Below are 19,123 nucleotides of genomic sequence, written 5' to 3'. Positions count from 1 at the left end.
CACGGAAGCTGATCGCTTGCCCCCCCCCCCCCCCCCCCCCCAGGGCCACCACCAGCATGGCCGCCGCCGCCACAGCCACTGGCCGCCCAGCAGTCATCCGCAAGCTGGGACACCTGTAAGCCAGCACCCATTGCATGGGACACCACCACTCCGGCTAACAACCCGCCTCACAGCGACGTCTACCACTCGGCCTGGCACACCCTCCGCCATCTCATCGCCGTCGTCATCGCCTGCCGCTATGCCGTCCCGAGCTCCCCAGGTCTCTCCGAGCAGCAGCTCAGGACCGTCTTTGAGCATGCCGTCGCCCGCACCGTCCTAGACCACCCAGTGCTCCGCGTCGGCATCATCGATGACACCTCAAAGAAGCCCATCTGGGCCCGCATCCCCTCGGTAGACCTTGCTGCCCACATGGACTGGCAGACGCTCGATTGCACCTCTGAGCAAGACTACGAGACCAAGCTGCAGGCGCTCATCGACCACCACCATGACACCCAGTTCACAGAGCTTGCCACCAAGCCCGGTTGGCGAATGACGCTGTTGCGCCGTCGCATTTCGAGCCCCGGAAATCTTTCCGCTGTAGACGGCACCGCGGCACCCGCCAGCGGCCTCGAGCCCTTTGTCGAGGTTGTCTTCTCTTGGAACCACGCCAACTTTGACGGCATGGGTGGCAAAATCTTCCACGAGACACTCCTCGGCAACCTCAACAAGGTCGCGTCAGCCGCGAAGGATGACATCCAGCTTCCTCTAGAGGGCCATGTGCTCGACTTGGCCGCCTACCCGCTCAACAAGAAGAACTTCACTCCCAATCTACATGACGTCACAAAGCTGCCAGTCACGCCCGGCTTCACAGTCAAGACGGCTTGGAAGGAGCTCAAGCCTGCCAAGAAGACTGCTGCTGACCCTGCAGTCTCGACAAATTCTCATGGCACGTTGTGGGCGCCCTGCGTGGAGGAGCCGTACAAGACGCACACGCTGCGCTCGCACCCACTTGACGGGCCCGCCCTCAGCAGAGTCCTTGCGCTCTGCCGCAAACAGGCAGGCGGCGGTGTCACGCTCACTGCCTTACTTCATGCTCTGTGCCTGTCGTCCATGGCCCCTCTGTTTCCTGCCGGCACAGCAACAACAGGCACTGTGCCACCACCAGATTATTTCGAGGCAGGCACCGCTCTGAACTTCCGGCGCTTCCTCAAGCCCAGTCCCCCGGGTTATCCAGGCTTTGAACCTAGCCGAACCATGGCCAACTATGTTACATCCCTGGACCACAAGTTTGGCCCTGACATAGTTGCTGAGATCCGCAAGACCGACGCCTCAGATGATCCTTCAGGTGTCCAGCTTACCGATGCCACCAAAGCTGTAGTGTGGAGAGCCGCAGCACAAATCAAGCGTGATCTGCAAGCCCGGATGGACCTCGGCGTCAAGAACGACCAGGCTGGCCTGATGGCTCTGGTGGGCGACTGGCGAGCCCAGCACAGCGCCAGCGCCAAGAAGCCGCGGCATTTCGCGTGGGCTTTGAGCAACATTGGCGTGATTAACGGCGGCGACGGTACCAGCGGCAACAATTGGACCATCGACAAGTCGTGGTTCACGGTGGGCGCCATGGTCACGGGGGGCGTGTTCATGGTCAGCCCCGTCGCGGTGAAAGGTCAGGGCTTGTTCCTGGCCTGCACATGGCAAGATGGCGTCGTGGAGAAGCAGTTTGCCGAGAAGTTCTTTGCCAGGCTGGATGCGAGGCTGCGGGAACTTGCGGTTGAGTGAGAAAAGATGCGCCGATGAGTAATGCTATGAGCATCTCATCTCATGTTGCCAATCTATAGCATATAATCAGCGAGATAATATTGTAGCATGCAGCGGAATAGACCAAAAAAAAAGAAACACTTCACGCGCTCAGGCCTTGCACAAGTCACATTGGCGAGATCTTGGTACATTTGAATCTTCACAGCTCCCGAGGTCAGCAGACCGGCGGATCCAACGACCGGCAACGGGAACACAACCAGGTAGCGAAAGCAGGTGGAATTTGTCCGTGCTCGTGTGACAGTGGCCAGTCCGCCGCACAAACAAGACACACAAGGCAAACAAAGGTATGTCAAATCACAGCACCACAGCCACCACGATGGTCGTCCATGTGCTCATCATGTATGATGCGAAGTGCAGCGCGTGCTGGCATGTTCGTCCCCCACGAGGTGTTTCAGGCCATCATGATAGGGCGGTGTGCACTTTCACAGCATGACGCATTCTGAACGGCTTGCATCAAGATTCGGTTTTCGATTTCTCTATTAAACGATCACAAAAAAGATCGGGAAGTGCTCTATCAATCTTCAAAGTCTACCTTGTCCGACTTGAAGAAGTAGTCGTTCGGCGGCGGCGGTATGTCGAAACGAGGCGGCGACAGGAACGCGAAGCGCTCCCAGCTCTTGCCGCGCATCCGCTCCTTGCCGTCCTCCGTCAGCTTGTACAACTCTGGCTCGTAGTTCTGGACCTTGGCCCACTCGTGGATCATCTGCCGGATGTAGCACGCCTCGGCCGCCGGCGTCATGTAGCGGTCGCGCAGGGTGCGTTTCGTCTCGTCGGCAATCTTGGCCGCCTCGGCGGGGTACGCGAGGTAGTAGGTCATGAGCTCGTCGAGGTCTGACCAGTCGCTCTTGGCGGCAATGTAATTCTGTCGTTTGTCGTTTCCATGTCAGTGTTTATTGTGCTTTGCAGCTCGAGATGTGTGTGAGAGAGGTGACATACCTGACTTGGCCCAGCAGACTTGAGGACCGAGTAGAAATGGGCCGTGTACTCGAGTGGCGTGTGGATGATGATGGCCGAGTTGCAGTTGACAAGGTTGCGCAGCCGGCCACTCCACGAGTTTCCTTCGGTATGGATGAGGTACTGCCACGAGCAGTGCTCCTCCATGGCCACCACGCCCTTGTTGCCGTTTTCCCAGCGGATCTGGTCGACGTCGCTCCAGGTCTTGTTCTTGGCCGCCTCGAGGAGCTTGCTGCGCACCACGCTGACCTTCTGTCCCACGTTGATCTGGCCTCTCCACAGGGCCTTTTGTGTCTTCTCCGAAAATGGCGTGAGGAACTTCTTCGTCTTCTCCCGGAAGGTGCGATATCCACCCACAGTGTCCCATGACGACGAGGCCCAGCCGTTGAAATCGGGCATGACCCATGTGTCGTTGTCGGACCTGTGTCGTGTCCAGCCCCAGGCGATACGGCCTGGCCGCACGGGCTCCGGGTTGGGATGGTCCATGCGGTCGAGCGTGAACTCAATGTTGGGAAGGACGCGCGGGTCAGGAATGGCGGTGATGGCACGGTAGATCATGGCGGCACCGTCCAGGTATCGCGTGCGGTCGACGACGCCCTGTTTCTCGCCGACAACATACAGATCGCCATCGTAAATGAGCAGGCGAAGCTGTCCATGGGCCTTGTCAGGCTCTGTCCTCCACAGAGCGATCTGGCTCTCATTGATGCCACCTCGGGCCGCGTGCCACTCGCGGGCACGGTCTATCTCGTAGTACTGCAGAGGAAATGCAGCCTTGCATTGTTCCTCGCTCAGGCCCAGGTTTCTCTCGTCGCGCTCTGGGACAAAGGTCCAGCCGCTCCTTGTCTTGTATGTAAATCTCGTGTTGGGCTCGGTCGTGCTGCCGAGCCAGGCATTGGGATCTGGCGCGTAGCCCTGGTGGAAGTCGCCGAGCGTCGACGAGAGCTTTGGTGCCGACGTGACGTATTGCGTCTCGGTGAGGAGGGCGTAGAGAAGGAGGACTGCAATCGTCGTAACGATGACGATGACCAGGGGCCGGCTTCTTGCCGGCGCTGCTATCATGGCTGGTGAAGTATGGGTGAGGATGTTGCCACGACTGGCTCACATGTCGTTGCTCGGAATCTGTGCCGGATTGGCGGCGGCGGACTGCCGTACGACGACAGGAAGTAGTGAAGAATGGTCAGGAACTCGTCATTACGCGGCGTGAAACAACAGACAAACCAAAGGACATGGGCATGCCTCATATGGTCAGCCAGACGCATGGGCACCGGAGGGGACGCAGCATCGAGGGGCTACGTACCCGCCGCACCATGCTCCTCCGTGCGGAGCCAAGGAGAATAATTTCGTCATGTCAACTGCCGAGTACTTAGCCTTGCCGGCTCCTTCCTTGTCTGCTTGCTTGCACATGGAGCCTGGCAGGGCAGAGGGCCCATCACGGAGAGAAAGGGGCGGCCTTGGCTGGGGGTTGAGATCTACACGCCGCGCGTAGCAAGCTGCTGGTGGATGGAGGATGGGAGGGCCAGCCACCATCGGTAATCTCGTTGACGGTGCCCGACTGGTCATCTGCCGAGCATCGATCGCATGTGTGGCCTGTCTGGCCCAGGGTCGCCATCCAAGGTTGGCCCACACCGGGCTGACGGTGTTCACAAATCCTCGCAGCTGGCCGGGATCTCCTGGCAGGGCATTGGACAGGAACACGGGCGGAAGCATGCATGGTGACACGCGAGTCGTGCCGCAGCCTGGGGAGCCGCATGGGCCTTCCCATGCTTGTGGCGCCGCCCCAGGTCCGTCAGCGCCAGCGTTCAGGCTGCCCATCATGATTGGGTGCTTGCGAGGCTGTCTGCCCCAAGGCCGCTGTCACTGCAGTCGTCGGGCCAAGGCTTGCGTGTTGGTCGTCGTCTGGGCCATCAGACGGCACGTTGGCCGCAACGTGCAAGGATTTAGAGTTAACTGCGTTAGAGTTGCATACCATGTGTGCGTCCTTGCCTGACGCTTGGCCAAGTGCAACGGGCGACTTTAGAGGCCGGCGAGCTGGCAGAGCAGACCCACGGACCCGCCAGCAGCAGGGCGGCTCCCCTGTATGTCGGCACGTAAGATGCCGGAGCCGGCTACGCAGTGGGTATCTCGTGGCCTGTCTGAGCCCGTAACCAAGGCTCCAATACAAGGACGCCCCATGCTATGCTGCCGCTCATCGAAATACCTTGCTTGTTTGCCTTGAAGTGGCAGGCCAGTGTGACGATCATCACTACCTCGAACAAAAGGGCCGCTGCCGGCTCAGATCCTGGGGTTTTTCCTTCATATTTTTGGTACCGAGGTCTGATGGGCTCAGCGCAGATATCGTGCGACCGGGCCCGCGGCATCGCGATGGCGAGAACAAAGTGAAAGTCTCTGGCCCATCTCCTGAGCCTTCAGTCGCATGCACAGCTTTCTACATAAGGTTTCCAACGGGCGTTAAACACCAAACATTGGCTGGCATCTGGACCAGCTGAGAGCTGAACGCGCTAACATCGCCGACGCTGACCTGTGCAGGCTTGGCTTGTTTCACTGCTGGGCCGGTGGTCAATTAGCATGCTGACGGTCCCAGGTACAGAAGCTTTAGAACCATCCATGGATGAGCTTGTGGCACTGAGACACCTGGGAGCCACTGGACCGGGCCCATTGCCCGAGTGCACCCCCTGAGGCAAGCAGAGCTTGTCTCTGCTCGCCGGATCTTGCGTGCCACCATGCAAGACGGAAAGCACGAGCACGAATTCGCAGATCAAAAGTTGTGCCTACATACGCTTTGAGTAACTGTTGATCTTTGGCATGAATGGGTGCGACAATTAAAGATTCCTCATGCCGTTTCCCGCGGTGCGTGATGAGCACTGACCGTCTGCACACGGCCCTACAGACTGTGCTGGCATGCCCCACCAACAGCGTAGCGCAGCAGTGACGACGATCCACATGTCGGAGCCTGCCACAACTGCCACAGATGAGCACCTCAAGGCCAGCTTGACAACGTGTCATCGCCTCGACGTAGTTCTGCTCTGGGACCAGGCTCAAAGAGAGAGCCAGCTCCCACCCAACGCGACTCGTCTCACCAGCCTGCTCCGACACCTCGACATGGAGTACCCAGACGTCCCCGAGCGCGGAACATCGCCCTCAACCCCCATCGATGCTGACGACGACGACAACGGTGATGGCCGCCCAGCCTCGCCGGAAATCCCCTTGACCATGGCGGCGTCGGTGGTTCTCACCGCACTGCCTCAAGACGCCAGCGCCGCACTCGCCACGGCCGGTGGTTTTGACCAAGACAAAGTCGTCGTGCGCTTCAAGCCAGTCGGCGGTGCCCCGCAGCTCGCTCGCAACAGTGTCCGCAAGATCAGCGCCAACCAGAAGTTCGAGGCCGTCGTAGTGCACCTCCGCAAAGCACTCCGTCTGGCGCCCACAGAGGGGCTGTTCCTGTATGTGAACAGCGCCTTTGCGCCAGCTCTTGACGAGATCGTGGGGAATCTTCACAGGGTAAGCTTCGAGCCGGGCGTGATTAGGCACGGGGGCTCGCCCGTGTTAAATGCTTGATGGATGCTTTGGCTCAACAAAAAGTCCAAACAACGCGCTGATGTGTTCCACAGTGTTTCAAAGATTCCAACGGACAGTTGATCGTGGTCTATTCAATAACGCCTGCTTTCGGTTGATCATGCCAGTTTGTTCACAACTGTCCTCTCTACCCAGGGACAACGCTGCTTGTCCCCTGGACTCCCACGACTCTAGCTTGGCCTCGAATGCTTTTCGCTAGCACCCTCAAGAGCTCGGCTCACTCGCCGACGCCTAGGAAATGAAAGCCATGTCGCGCTCAGATATTCTCGACTGCCTTGGCAAATGCTTCAACCTCCTCTTTCGCAATGGGGTAAGTATGCTCGGACGCCGGGTACGATCGATCCTTGACCTCGTCCCGGTATGCCTCGATGGCACGCAGACTTTCGCCCCAGACGTCTCCATACTTCTTGACGAACTTCGGCAGGAACCTTCCAGGCGGAAAGTTGCCCAGCATGTCGACCTGCACAAGAACCTGTCCGGAGCACCCGTTGCCGGCACCAATGCCAATAGTGGGCACCGACAGCTTGTTGGTGATGACGGTCGCTATCTCTGCTGGCACAGCCTCAACGACCATGGCGAAGCAGCCAGCCTCTTGCACGGCGAGGGCATCCTCGAGAACCTTCATTGCGCCGCTCGACGTCTTTCCTTGCACACGGAAGCCACCGAGCGCATTCTGCCGCTGCGGGGTGAGCCCTATGTGCGCAAGAACAGGAATTCCGGCCTGCGTGATCTTCTTGATCGTCGGGGCCATCTCCTTGCCTCCCTCGAGCTTGATGCCCTGTACACGACCTTCCTTGACGAAGCGAATGGCAGTCGCCAGGGCCTGCTCTGGCGAAATCTCATAAGAGCCCATTGGTAGATCACCAACCTGGACAAGTCTCGTCAGTTGGTTGTCCAGGGCCTGGCTGTTGTCGGGGCAGGGATTACGAGGCAGATGAACCACTCACGGTGAAAGCAGCCTTGGTCGCCCGTGCTACCGACTTGCAGTGTAGCAACATCTCATCGACCATGACCTCGCTCGTATCCTCCATACCCAAGGCAACCATGGCCAGGCTGTCTCCGACCAAGATCATGTCCATGCCTGCAGCATCAGCAACGTGCGCACTGGGGAAGTCGTGCGCCGTCATGACGGTGATTGGCTCGCCTTTCTTGTAGAGCGAGCGAATTGTGCCCGTGGTCACCTTCTTGCGGGACGAAGCGGCGGATGTGGAGGCGCCCAGGGGAGAATGAGAGCTCCATCTTTGTTGTTGCGCATATATATGATGATGTTGTGAGGAGCGTACATGTTGTCCTTGGGGCAGGACCGGGGTGATTGACCTTGACCACGTTGGTGAGGAAGGATAGGCGCGAAGACAGACAGCGAAGCTTGAGCGGACCATGGAGGCAGCTGGCCCTGGCCTAGCCATCATCAAGGCCATGCTCGTCGCCGGCACGCGCTGTAGATGTGCACCGACGTGGTGAAGGGCGATTGAGATGCTGATGATGACTCAGCGTGGGCTGGACAGCAACGTGGTTGTGCTTATGTAATGCTCGGCTTCATGCACGTGCCAAATTACCCTCGGGAGGCAGAGAGCAAAAGTGGCCCAGTCCTTGTGGAGGCGGCGCCTTCCAGAAAGTCCCGGGAGAGGCAATGGTGAGAAAGTTGGGCTGTGAGTAAGGGGCAAGTGGGATGAAGCCAAGTCAGTGTGGTGTTTTGGTACACTGGCAACTGGCTGTTCTGTGGGGATTGTTTGTTCTTTTATGCTAGCGTCCATGATGGTTTTTGCTGCGTACAATTGATCCTCTGCTTGGTGTTGAGCTGGGGACCCTTTTTGTGGACCCTACAAGCCTGGCCTGTCAAATCCAGGGGCCGGGCCTCGGGTACGCGCTGCGCTTAGGTCTGCAGCACGGCCACGGCCAGGAGGCTGACAGCCACAAGCAAGACCACTGTGAGCCGGCCACGATTTTCTTGTACCGCCGCATGGTCGCCGTTGACGGCTCGCATGGAGATATTTTCCAAGGTTCGGGGCTTTTGGGTTCTATGCGCCGACAAGTACTCGAAACACCTCAAGTTATGCGCCGCGATGCTGGAGACTGTCCACGTACCGCCACGAGCCACACTGTGGAGTGTCCGGAATTGTGACAGACAGCTCCGGATGCCGAGGCTGCCGGTTAGTTCGTCCGTGTCTAAGCGTCCCCACTTGGCTTCATCAACTATCAGCACTGTGCCAATTCATGGCTACTTAGGTACTTGCAAAGTAACCTTGGAAGTATGTGATCATTTCTTCAAGGTTAGGACCTGGACTACTGGGGTCTCCTGGTATTGATGACCACAGTCGGCAGGATGATCTCAGATCGCTGGCATAACAGATAAAAGGCAGGTTCACATAGAGTATCACATGTCCCAGATCGGTTTCGTGGGTCGAGACCTAGGAACTTGTGATTGGACTACTGGCAGTATATTGGTCCCAAAGGGTGTTTCCAGCTGATAGCACTTCTGTTAGACATCGAAACGTATGCAGAAACCTTGAAACTCCCCAGCTACATCTCCTCGTGCCACTCAGAGTACTCTTTTTGTCTATACTTCTGACGTGACAAGCGAGAGCGGTGAGCTTGCTTGGCTGATTATGTGCGCCTCGATGTCTTGCTTGGAAATAGTCTCTCGGGATGCTGTTATCCCCCTCCCCCCTGGGCAAGGGACGCAGACCGCTAGACGTAGAGCTCAGGCCGGCCGGAGAAGCCAAGACGCAACCACCGGCAACGGCGGATCATCATCCTCAAAGACGAAACTCGCAAACTGTGTGAAGCCGACCTTCTCCATCACCCTAAGGCTCGGCAGGTTGGTGACGTCGGCAATCGCCATGACCCGCTCCGGCATGTCCACGACAATACCGTCTGCCTTGTCTGCTGCATGCCCACCATCACCATCCTCCGCCGTCCCAAACACGTACTTGGCATCCATCTCGACGACGACCTCCTCTCTCGGGAGGGACCACCAGAACTTGAGCACCTCGCGCAGGAGCTCCGTCGCGTACCCCCTGCCATGATGCGTGTTGTTGATCCCGTAGCCGATCTCCGGCCACCCGGTCCCGCGGTTCATGCGGACGATCCCCATCATGCCAATCGCTCTGCTCTCAAAGGCCGCCTCCTCACCCTCGGCCGCCGCCGCCGCCGCAGAAGGCTCCTTCTTCATCTTGATGGCAAAGGTGTACGTGTGCTGGTCGCCCGGCGGGACGAACCGGTCCATCCACTTCTGCGTCTCGGCCAGGTCCCGGTCCGGCCGGCCCTGGCGCGAGTTGACCATGTACTCGGGCTGCGTGCGGATCCAGTGGTAGTCGGGCAGCAGGTCCTGCGTGATGGGGACCAGCCTGAGGCGCTCGGTCTCAAGGGGCTGCCGGGTGGCCAGGGGTGGCAGCGGCGAGAAGGGGAGCGTTGTCCTGACTTTGACCTTGCGCTGTGGAGGAGTTACAGGAAGGGGAGCAGTGGTGGTGGTGGTGGTGCTTGCTGGCTGTAGGGCCGGGGGCGTAGGGTCGAAGCCCGATACCGTGGTGATGACGGCGGGTTGTTTTGCGTTTGCTGCCATCGTGCATGTATCTGAGGACAAGTGCTATAACGTCGTCTTCTCAAAGCGGCTATTGACCGCGACTATACCAGGGAGATGTTTCTCTGGTTAATTGCAGGACGGAAAGAATTGACCGCTCTGGGGAAGTTTGCAAATTGATTGGGATGATTGAGTCATTGGGGAGGATCTACTTAGGAAACACAGCGTTACTGCTTATGGCAGGTCGACAACGTCTCGCAATCGTTTGACTGCCTTGAACCCATTCCGTCAGCTAGTAGTGCCTGATTGCGTCGGATGAGTCACGCGATAGCATGTCGGCGGTGGCCCGTCTCGGGCACCTAAGCTGCAGAAGAGGGGCAGCGTCGGGGACCCTGCATGCATTGCGTATGCGCCTCGCAAGCCAGCTCGGACGGGTGCCGGGAGGTTCGCTTTCCTCGCCGATACGGAAAATCTCCGAGCGCGCATAAAGACCACATGCCTCCTGTTCTCGTCTTCCAGGTGCCGAACTTGTTGAGGCCTTCTTGGAGGTTTGCTTCGCTTCTTGGCGTCCATTCTGTCCATAGGATGGCTTCGCATGTAATTGTGGCTTTCACATAACTATTTGGAGACACTTTCGAGTTCCACGTTCCGGACGTGCGAACTGCATTTTCAATTTCAGAGTTTGCTTCGGCTATAGACAGGCCCAGGATCCGCGGACATTGGCAAATGCATCTCTCATTCAGGCTCTAGTGCCATTCTGTCGCTGGCCTTTGTGAAGTGGGGATCCCTGGCCATCCAACAGGAGTGCGTCCGGACAGCTCCAAAGAATCAATCTGCTAGAAGGTTGTGGCAGTCATGGCACAACTGAAGAAATCAGCCACGCGCACTGCAGAGAAAAGAGGCACCATGTCCGGCCGAGGACTTTGCGGTCCCTTTGTCGCGATACCTATAGCGTATCCGCCAGGTGTTCTCTGTGCGCTTTATGCCTCCGTGCCTTTCACAGACACCTGACGGGAACCTCCCTCAGCATCTCAAGTCCAGCAAACTCAAAAGGTCTGTTTTTGAAGCGCTACATCCAATATCCGTGAATGCAGATCTCACTCTTCCAAGAGGCAAAACAACCTCGCGGGCACCGTGCAAGCTGAACTGTATTGGGCAATTGCGGGGCCCCACTATAATGAGTTATCTGATCCTCCTGGCAGCAAAACTTTTATCAGATCTTCAGGGATCAGCACCCGACATCGGGTCATTTCGTCGCCGGCCGCCTGGCAAGTGCCGACGCCGATCCTGCAGAGACGCCGTTACATTGTTGGCACCATGCTGCCTCCTGTTCTTCCTCCCTCTCTCCTCTTCCATGCTCGCAGCGGGCAATGAGGCCACAATCACCTCCCCTCAGTCTCTTGATCACTGACGACAAAACCCAGCAGCACAAGCAAGTCGACACCGTCCTTGCCTGCTGTCGTCATGGCTGCGAGCAATCCTGTCCCGCTGGTCGCCAATAGCGCCAAAGACAGCAAGAAGCGCCCCTTCCTTAGCTTCTTCAGGCTTATCCTCCTCACCCACCCTGGCTGGTTCGACATCACCATCATTGTCGTCGGTACGCTCGCAGCAATAGCAGCTGGTGTTCCTTTCCCGCTCCTAGTGATTCTCTTCGGCCAGCTTGTCGACAACCTCAACGGTGCCACGTGCATTGCCGAGACAGGCAACGCAAACCCCTACGAGTACGAAGATGTCATCAACCAGACCGTCATCAAGATCTGCTACATAGCTGCCGCTCAATTCGTCCTCATCTACGTCTACTCGGTGTGTTGGAACATACAGGCTCAGCGTCTGACACAGCGATTGCGCGACCGCTACTTCCGCGCCTTGCTGCGGCAAGAGCCCAGTTTCTTCGACGACAAGCATGCTGGTCAGGTCAGCGCCCGCCTTAACGACGACTTTGCCGCAATAGACTCGGGGACGAACGAGAAGGTCGGAAGACTGTTGGGCCAAGTAAGCTTCTTCACCACAGCCTACATTGTCGCCTTCATCAAGCACGCGGTCCTTGCCGGCATCCTCATCTCTTTGCTGCCGGCGTTCCTCGCGCTTACATTGGCTGGCAGCTACTTTTTCAAAAAGTATAATGCCAAGAGCACTGCCGCGTTTGGAGTGGCAAGCTCGATCGCCTCCGAGGCCTTGAACAATATCCCCATTGTCCAATCCTTTGGCGCCGGACCTCGACTCGAACAAAAGTTTGCGAAGCAGATTGCCCTCGCTCGCAAGTTTGGCATCAACAAGGCTATCGTGGCTGGCGGGCAAGCTGGTTTGCTCTACTTTATTGCCTACAGCTCCAACGCCTTGGCCTACTGGCAGGGCAGTCGGATCGTTGCAGATGCCATCAATGGCAATGGCGATGCGACGGTTGGTCAAGTGTACACGGTCGTGTTCCTCATGGTTGATGGTGCGTAGTGTTCTCATCATGTCCTTCATATTCCCGCGTTTGGACTAACAATAGACATCAGCTTGCATCATCATGGGTGGTCTCGCACCCCTTTTCCCGATTTTCGGCGCTGCATCCGCAGCATATGATCGGCTCTGCGAGGACATGCAGCACGTATCGGCCATTGATGGAGTGACAGAAGACGGCAACAAGCTCAGCTGGGAGACTCCAGGCACTGTCGAATTCCGTAATGTCGGCTTTGCTTACCCTTCGAGACCTGACCAGCCAGCACTGAAGAATGTCAGTCTGATTCTGGAAGCCGGCAAGCACACTGCTATAGTCGGTCAGTCAGGAAGTGGCAAGTCGACGGTGGCTGCCCTGCTAGATCGACTGTACAACCCAAGCAGTGGTACGATCCTCATGGATGGGTCTGACATCACCGCTCTCAACGTCCGCAACGTGCGAGGCTTCCTGAGTTTGGTGCAGCAGGAAGCAGCGCTGCTCGACCGGTCGATCTTTGAGAATATAGCCATCGGCCTGGTCAACTCGCCTCACCCAGAGCACCAAGACCTCCGAAACATTGTTGGCAGTCCTGATCTTGAGCAATTGGTCGCAGACGCTGGCAAAGATATCATGGAGGAGGCCGCTCGGCGAGGAGGCCTGATCGCCAAGATTGCGGAGTTGGTCAAGCATGCTAGCGAGCTTGCCGATCTGGCTTTCATTACCGGTCTTGATCACGGCTACAGCACTCAAGTGGGAACTGCAGGCAAGCTCGTTAGCGGTGGCCAGCGCCAGCGCATCGCCCTGGCCCGAGCACTCATCCGCGACCCCAAGATCCTGGTCCTCGATGAGGCCAGTGCATCCCTCGACCAAGCTTCTGAGAAGCGTATTCAGGCGGCCATCGACCGTGTTGCCATTGGCCGCACCGTCATCTCAATCGCACACCGCCTGTCCACGATCAAACATGCAGACAAGATCGTCGTCTTCCATGAAGGATCTGTGGTGGAAGAGGGCACATATGATGCGCTACTAGAACAGGGCGGTGCATTTGCGCGCCTTGTCAACCTGCAGGGCATTGATTCCGGCGAATTTTCCGAGTCCTCATCCCTGGCCAATAGCGAGATCGGATCCTTGAGCCGTGATATCGAGAAGGATAGTCTTGCAGGTCCGACCACGGAGGAGAAAGGGGATGTCGCTACATTGCCCGAGGAGGAAACGCCAGAGATGAAGACAGCATCGGTTAGCGTTGGTCAAGAACTGCCGAAGGGAATCGTTTCTGCTGGCATGCACAAGCTGATCAGACCTAACTACAAGTGGTTGGCAGTTGCCCTGCCAGCTGTATTTATCGTTGGCTGCACTTACACCGCCATGGGCCTCATCTTCGGCTACACTGTGAGCTCTCTCAGTGCCTGTGTGTCTACCGCTGCCGAGGTCACTCAGTTGGGTTTCTTCTATGGAGGGCTGATGTTCATGCTTGCTGTTGTCGAGTTCTTCGCGAACGTCGGCAGCTGGACCGCCTTCGGGCGTGTGTCCGAGGATCTTGTCTACCGGATTCGAGTGCTCAACTTCAAGAAGCTGGTCGAGCAACCTGTCGAGTGGCACAATTCCGAGGGGCGCAATCCCGCAGTCCTTCTGGGCTACATTACCAAAGACGGTGCTGCTCTGGCAGCATTTAGTGGCAGCATTATTGCCACGATCCTGTCCGTCCTAGTCAACTTCCTGGTTGCTATCATCGTTGCGCACGCCTACGCTTGGAAGATTGCTTTGGTTTGTCTGTCCATGGTGCCCATTCTTCTCCTCGCAGGCGCGTTGCAGCTTCGTGCAACGCATAGCTATATGGAGAAGAGCCATACGGCATACGTCAAGGCCATTGGCATCACTGTCGAGGCCGTTAACCAGATCAAGACAATCGCCAGTTTCTCTCTCGAAGACCAGGTGGTCGAGGACTACCGTCGGGCGCTGAAGTCCCCCAGAACCGACATGATCAAGCAAGGCTTGCATACTTGCATCTATCTGAGCATTTCGAACAGCACGGGCTTCTTCATATACGCGCTGTCGTACTGGTGGGGCTCTCAGCTCATCATGAAGGGCGAGTACACGCAGACACAGTTCTTCGTGGTGCAGGTCTCGATGCTGGTGAGCGCCCAGCTCTGGGGTTACATGTTCACACTGGCGCCCGAGTTCTCCCGTGCACAAGGGGCCGCCACGAGAGCCATGAGCTTGATCAATATGGGTAACGAGGGTGGTGTGGATGACATCAAGCTGCCGCACATCATCCAGATTGGCAAGGATGGCGAGGAGAAGCGCGAGAGCGGGAAACTACGCCAAGACGTTGAAGCCATGAAGACCACAGCTAAGGACACAATCAGCGCCGGCAAGAGCGTGGGACTCAACATCGCATTCCGCGACGTTCACTTTGCCTACCCCTCAAGGCCCCAGCACAAGATCCTGCAGGGCATGTCGTTCAACGTGTCTGCCGGCCAGTTTGTTGGGCTCGTTGGACCGTCAGGTGCTGGCAAGTCCACCGTTATGGGCCTGATGCAGCGACTGTATCTTCCTTCAAGCGGATCAATCGAGATCAACGGACTCAATATCTCCACGCGCCGGGGCGACGGCAACACCGCGTACAGAGACGACATCGCCGTGGTCCCTCAGGACAGCGCGCTGTTCAGCGGCAGCATCCGCTTCAATGTAGGCCTGGGCGCCCGACCAGGACATGATGCTACTGACGAAGAGATTGAGGAGGCGTGCAAGACTGCCAACATCCACGACACCATTGCTGCCCTGCCGCAGGGCTACGACACCGAGTGCGGACCTAACGGCATGCGTCTGTCTGGAGGGCAACGTCAGCGCTTGGCGATCGCTCGCGCTCTGGTGCGCAAGCCGGGCCTCCTGCTTCTGGATGAGAGCACCAGTGCCCTCGATGCAGAGAGCGAGAAGGCGCTGCAGGTCGGACTGGAGCGGATTGCGAGGGGCATCACCGTGGTGGCCATTACGCATCGCCTGCACACCGTGCAGAAGGCCGACCTCATCTTCATGATCGAGGACGGCAAGGTGCTGGATAAGGGCAGCCACCGGGACCTGATGGAGCGCAGCGAGTCGTACAGGGTCAACGCGTTGCAGCAGATGCTGCAGTGATGAGTCTTGAGCTAAGGGCCCTGACACATGTGGATTATGCACATGTTGTTGGGATGGCGTGTTACTGCTACATCTCTCATGGACCTTGAGATAATACAATCGATTAAAAGGTCCCAATCCGATCTGTCAATCACGGAGCCTCGAGTTGTTTTCACGTGTCCTTTGGAAACACATTCGGTACGTCTGCTGTAAATGTGAGGCAACCAGATCGCAATATGTACGGCCCGCCAAGCTGTGCCGAAACATGATTGCGAGCTATATCACGCCCTGCTATAGGCACTCTAACCTTTGTGTGGAGAGGGTTGCACCGCCATTCATCCATTGGAGAGCGTATGGCTTGACCCTGATTTCGGCGTGAGGGGTGTGGCTGAGTGACGTCGCCGAAGGATGGGAGTGGTGTCAGGGCGAGACCCCGATGACGTCACAAGGTCCAGAGTTATTGGTGAGCACAGCTCTCGGACTATGTGTGCTGTGCTTACATGGCATTGGGGGACGGGCATATAAAGAACCCTCATTGCAGCTAACAGAAGTCACAAATTCCCCAGCAAATTTACTATCACACAGTCACACAACTGAAAAGGCGAGGTTGTGAGTTGTGCCCGAGCTCCTGGCGCCGGCCTGGCCCGCCTAGCATAGCATAACGACTAACCCACCAAGCTACCAGCACACCTAGCAGAAACTCAAAACACCACTCCCTGTAGAACAACCACAAAAAGCACAAGTGCACACATCACACGAGGGAAAAACCAAAAGCAAAAATGCCTCTCGACAACTCTCAGAACCAGGGCGTCACCGGCGCCGCCAAGTTCGTCACGAGCACGCTGGGCAACGCGGTCGGCGGCGTGGGCAGGACCGTCGGCAACGTGACGGGAGCCGCGGGCCGGGGCGTCGGCGAGACCATCACTAGCACGACGGGCAGCGCGGGCAAGCCCGTGGGCGACGCCATCAGCGCGCTGGGCAACGGCGTGCAGGACGGCGCGACGAGCGTGAGCAAGGGCGTCGAGAACGCGGGCCAGTGGAAGCGATAAGGGCCCTGTCCTGATGCGGGAGCGTTGTCCGGGGGGGATGATGGAAATCTGGCTTACCTTGACCGGCCTTGGAAGGGTCTGGGAGTGACATGGGCTTGTTGTTTGTCTAATCGTTTTCAATGTCGATTTTGATCAAAATCCTCTAATATTCCCGTTTCTGCCTCCGTGAATGTGCAGAAATATACCAATTGTGGCGTGGAATTATCTATTCGTGCGAAACCTGGACAAACGACATGAACACTGTTACATCCATTGAGCACCCCCATCTTTGTACAGAATATGGCTTTGGATCCGGTACACGGCTTTGTTTGGAAAGCGTGGCATGTGATATCTCCGGTACATCCTAAACACAATGGACTCTAGTGTTGCGGATTTCTTCGAAACGTCGACATGATACACGTGGTGAACAGTAGCGGTGTAGTCAAACCTAATCCGAAGTCGATGCCTAGGTTCAAGCCAATTTCGAGGACAAGCACAAAGGTCCTCTGGTCCTAGGACGCTTATAGTCACTCATGTCTTCCATCGTATAATACTCGACTATAAGATCCTCGACAGTGCTGTAAGGGTGTCTACATAGAGCTTCCCATTAGTTGTAAGAAGAATATGGCCCACTTGAAAGGTAGAGCCAGTGCTCGAGACAGAGGGAAAGTAGTTGGAGATGGTCCTCGATTCACGGAAATCGCCTTCGTCGTTGATAGTAACATCACGCAGAGAGCAGAAAGTTCAGAAAGCAACACAACTCAGAGTACAAAACTTACCGAGGACCGCAGAGATACGTCATCTCACATTCGCGGGATAGATTTGCACACCCCAAGCATTTGCAAATATATTCACACAATAGCAATCAACTATTGGCTTTACGAGTCAAGACCAGGTATTGGAATTGAAATGTCAAAGCGGGGTCATCGGGCAAAATATCAAGCCGCCATAGCCAGACCACTATCCATTCGTGGTTTTGGTCGTGGCGGATTACCAACTCCCACATAACAACCACATATACCCCACAAGTAACAAGAAATAAACCACGAATGCAGATTCTATGTATGCCCATGTGCTCCGTTGCTCCAATAAAGGGATTGCGGCCACCCGTACAGCCTGGATCAAGAAGTATAACGGTAAGCGCCGCGAGGAAGTAGCAGAAAAAGCAATGGAGGCTTCGAATCCCGTCAGGGATGGTGCAAAGACTGCTAAGAAGACAAAGCCCGAGAGCTCTAATCTAATCAGTATCTTAAGGAACCCGTCCTCACCAATGATATGGATACTTGCAGCACCAACAAGACCGCCGAACACTCGAAGCATAGCATTGCAGCTACTGAGAGCAGCATCGTCCGTCAACCCACCGTTCAGAAGCTGTCTCGCTCCAACGACCGCCAGTAATGATCCCATGACTCATCAAGCCATCAAGGCGCATGAATCCCCGTGTATACAGAGCCAAGCGAGACCTCATCCACGACCCGAAGAGGCAGCCCAAGTATCCGACAAGACTCAATCCCAGCTTTCCAGCCAGTTCCAGAGCCCAGGGCCGGCGAGAGTATCATCGACCTTCCGTGAGTGGCATTCCTGGGAACTGGTGACGGGACCGTTTGCAAGGAATGGGGCTTGGTGCCGCATGTGCGATACACCATTCGCCTGCGTGACAAGGCAGACGTTCGGAAGAATGGTCTTTGGAGCCGCTACAAAGGTGATGACGACGCACTTGCGACTGGCAGGCAGGCAGGCAGGCAGGCAGACAGGCAGTCAGGCAGCAATCAGGAGTCTCACGGATTGGCGATGTACGTACTGTGTAAACAGAGTAACATAAGTGACTGTCAAATTAATTTGTACATGTAAACATTCCAGTCTGATTTTGGCGTCGACACTTTTGCCACCTGCGGGCTTTCTATCACAATACAAAAATGTAGCCAATGATAGTGACCATGCTCAAGCAAAGGTACAGCCAGGTGGATTAGAGTGGGAGTAGGGCCCTACTCGACCACCATCAAACGGTCGCTCGGCCGAATTCAGCGAAACCCCTGCGCCTCCCTTGATTGCAATATTGAGCCAGGATCTGGCAAGCTCACACATGGACCCCTGTGGCGTCATTGGCGAATCTGAAGAAAGTCATACGACGTCGCAGCCGCCGGCAGGACAACCTTTTCCGCGGCAAAGTGCGCTATAGAACGCGTTCCAGCCCCCCCTCCGAGATGCATGGTTTCTCGCGCACTGACGTAGTGTCACCTCATCTGAGGTCCAACCAACATGGAGCTGCAATATGCACTGGTATCCGCTTACGTAGGCAGGGAAGAAACAGTGGCTTGGATTAAGCTTTCGTCCAACGTGTAGTGGCCTCCTTGCATCGGGTGGTGCCGGGAGCTGGGGAGGGGTGATTTCGACTCGCTGCCTAGCATCCTCGATAGGCAAACGAGAAAGTGCCCCGGTGAAATTGTCGGATAAATACTCAAGCCCCAAGGCACGAGACATGCAATTAGGGGTTGGCATTTTGACGCACCTGGCGCAGGGGCTATCGTCGTGCAAAGCCAGTGAACACAGCTATAGTCGTTAGACCACCATTGTATTGCCCCGCAAAGATGTGAAAACGAACGCCTGGAGAATGCTCCTCCCCATCCCACCCCTGACCCATGAATGTGCATCGGCGTGAAGTCGAGTGCAAAGTGTGTGGGCCAGTTATGGAACGAAGGGTGCGCTTAACGGGCCGGA

At 56.7% G+C, this 19,123-nt stretch overlaps 7 protein-coding genes across 7 annotated transcripts; 4 read left to right on the top strand and 3 right to left on the bottom strand.

Annotated features, from left to right (window-relative positions):
- Positions 1-56: 56 nt before the first annotated feature.
- Positions 57-1,886, top strand: B0I36DRAFT_427254 (uncharacterized protein; the record flags this gene model as incomplete). The annotated part of the gene is made up of 2 exons (XM_046162420.1): positions 57-115; positions 174-1,886. The coding sequence occupies 2 exons, from the start codon at positions 57-59 to the stop codon at positions 1,753-1,755; spliced, it is 1,641 nt and encodes a 546-aa protein (XP_046018995.1). The 3' UTR covers positions 1,756-1,886.
- A 422-nt stretch (positions 1,887-2,308) lies between these two features.
- Positions 2,309-3,807, bottom strand: B0I36DRAFT_344596 (glycosyl transferase family 90-domain-containing protein; the record flags this gene model as incomplete). Its single annotated transcript, XM_046156280.1, has 2 exons — positions 2,309-2,656; positions 2,731-3,807. 2 exons carry the CDS (start codon positions 3,805-3,807, stop codon positions 2,309-2,311), a joined length of 1,425 nt encoding a protein of 474 aa, XP_046018994.1.
- Positions 3,808-5,990: 2,183 nt separating this feature from the next.
- On the bottom strand, positions 5,991-7,700 carry B0I36DRAFT_232878 (ketopantoate hydroxymethyltransferase-domain-containing protein; the record flags this gene model as incomplete). Its single annotated transcript, XM_046149183.1, has 4 exons — positions 5,991-6,156; positions 6,404-6,495; positions 6,593-7,189; positions 7,269-7,700. The coding sequence occupies 4 exons, from the start codon at positions 7,698-7,700 to the stop codon at positions 5,991-5,993; spliced, it is 1,287 nt and encodes a 428-aa protein (XP_046018993.1).
- A 412-nt stretch (positions 7,701-8,112) lies between these two features.
- On the top strand, positions 8,113-8,522 carry B0I36DRAFT_311783 (uncharacterized protein). Its single transcript, XM_046152416.1, has one exon. The coding sequence runs from the start codon at positions 8,282-8,284 to the stop codon at positions 8,441-8,443; it is 162 nt and encodes a 53-aa protein (XP_046018992.1). The 5' UTR covers positions 8,113-8,281; the 3' UTR covers positions 8,444-8,522.
- Positions 8,523-8,707: 185 nt separating this feature from the next.
- Positions 8,708-10,063, bottom strand: B0I36DRAFT_311782 (GNAT domain-containing protein). The gene has a single exon (XM_046152415.1). It carries the CDS (start codon positions 9,881-9,883, stop codon positions 9,023-9,025), a length of 861 nt encoding a protein of 286 aa, XP_046018991.1. The 5' UTR covers positions 9,884-10,063; the 3' UTR covers positions 8,708-9,022.
- Positions 10,064-11,213: 1,150 nt separating this feature from the next.
- B0I36DRAFT_281574 (leptomycin B resistance protein pmd1) lies at positions 11,214-15,516 on the top strand. Its single transcript, XM_046151491.1, has 2 exons — positions 11,214-12,281; positions 12,343-15,516. Exons 1-2 carry the CDS (start codon positions 11,306-11,308, stop codon positions 15,396-15,398), a joined length of 4,032 nt encoding a protein of 1,343 aa, XP_046018990.1. The 5' UTR covers positions 11,214-11,305; the 3' UTR covers positions 15,399-15,516.
- A 154-nt stretch (positions 15,517-15,670) lies between these two features.
- B0I36DRAFT_311778 (uncharacterized protein) lies at positions 15,671-16,724 on the top strand. Its single transcript, XM_046152414.1, has 2 exons — positions 15,671-15,986; positions 16,063-16,724. Exon 2 carries the CDS (start codon positions 16,157-16,159, stop codon positions 16,424-16,426), a length of 270 nt encoding a protein of 89 aa, XP_046018989.1. The 5' UTR covers positions 15,671-15,986; positions 16,063-16,156; the 3' UTR covers positions 16,427-16,724.
- Positions 16,725-19,123: the final 2,399 nt, after the last annotated feature.

Source organism: Microdochium trichocladiopsis (genome assembly GCF_020744255.1).
Source record: "Microdochium trichocladiopsis strain MPI-CAGE-CH-0230 chromosome Unknown B0I36scaffold_1, whole genome shotgun sequence".
NCBI lineage: Eukaryota > Fungi > Ascomycota > Sordariomycetes > Xylariales > Microdochiaceae > Microdochium > Microdochium trichocladiopsis.
This window is presented reverse-complemented; position numbering and strand designations above follow the sequence as displayed.

Excerpts from the sequence above, each read along its gene's own strand:
- B0I36DRAFT_311783 (XM_046152416.1), top strand. The coding sequence starts at position 8,282 with ATGGTCGCCGTTGACGGCTCGCATGGAGATATTTTCCAAGGTTCGGGG.
- B0I36DRAFT_311782 (XM_046152415.1), bottom strand. The coding sequence starts at position 9,883 with ATGGCAGCAAACGCAAAACAACCCGCCGTCATCACCACGGTATCGGGC.
- B0I36DRAFT_281574 (XM_046151491.1), top strand. The coding sequence starts at position 11,306 with ATGGCTGCGAGCAATCCTGTCCCGCTGGTCGCCAATAGCGCCAAAGAC. Across the intron at positions 12,282-12,342 it reads CGTGTTCCTCATGGTTGATG|CTTGCATCATCATGGGTGGT; the intron begins GTGCGTAGTGTT and ends AATAGACATCAG.
- B0I36DRAFT_311778 (XM_046152414.1), top strand. The coding sequence starts at position 16,157 with ATGCCTCTCGACAACTCTCAGAACCAGGGCGTCACCGGCGCCGCCAAG.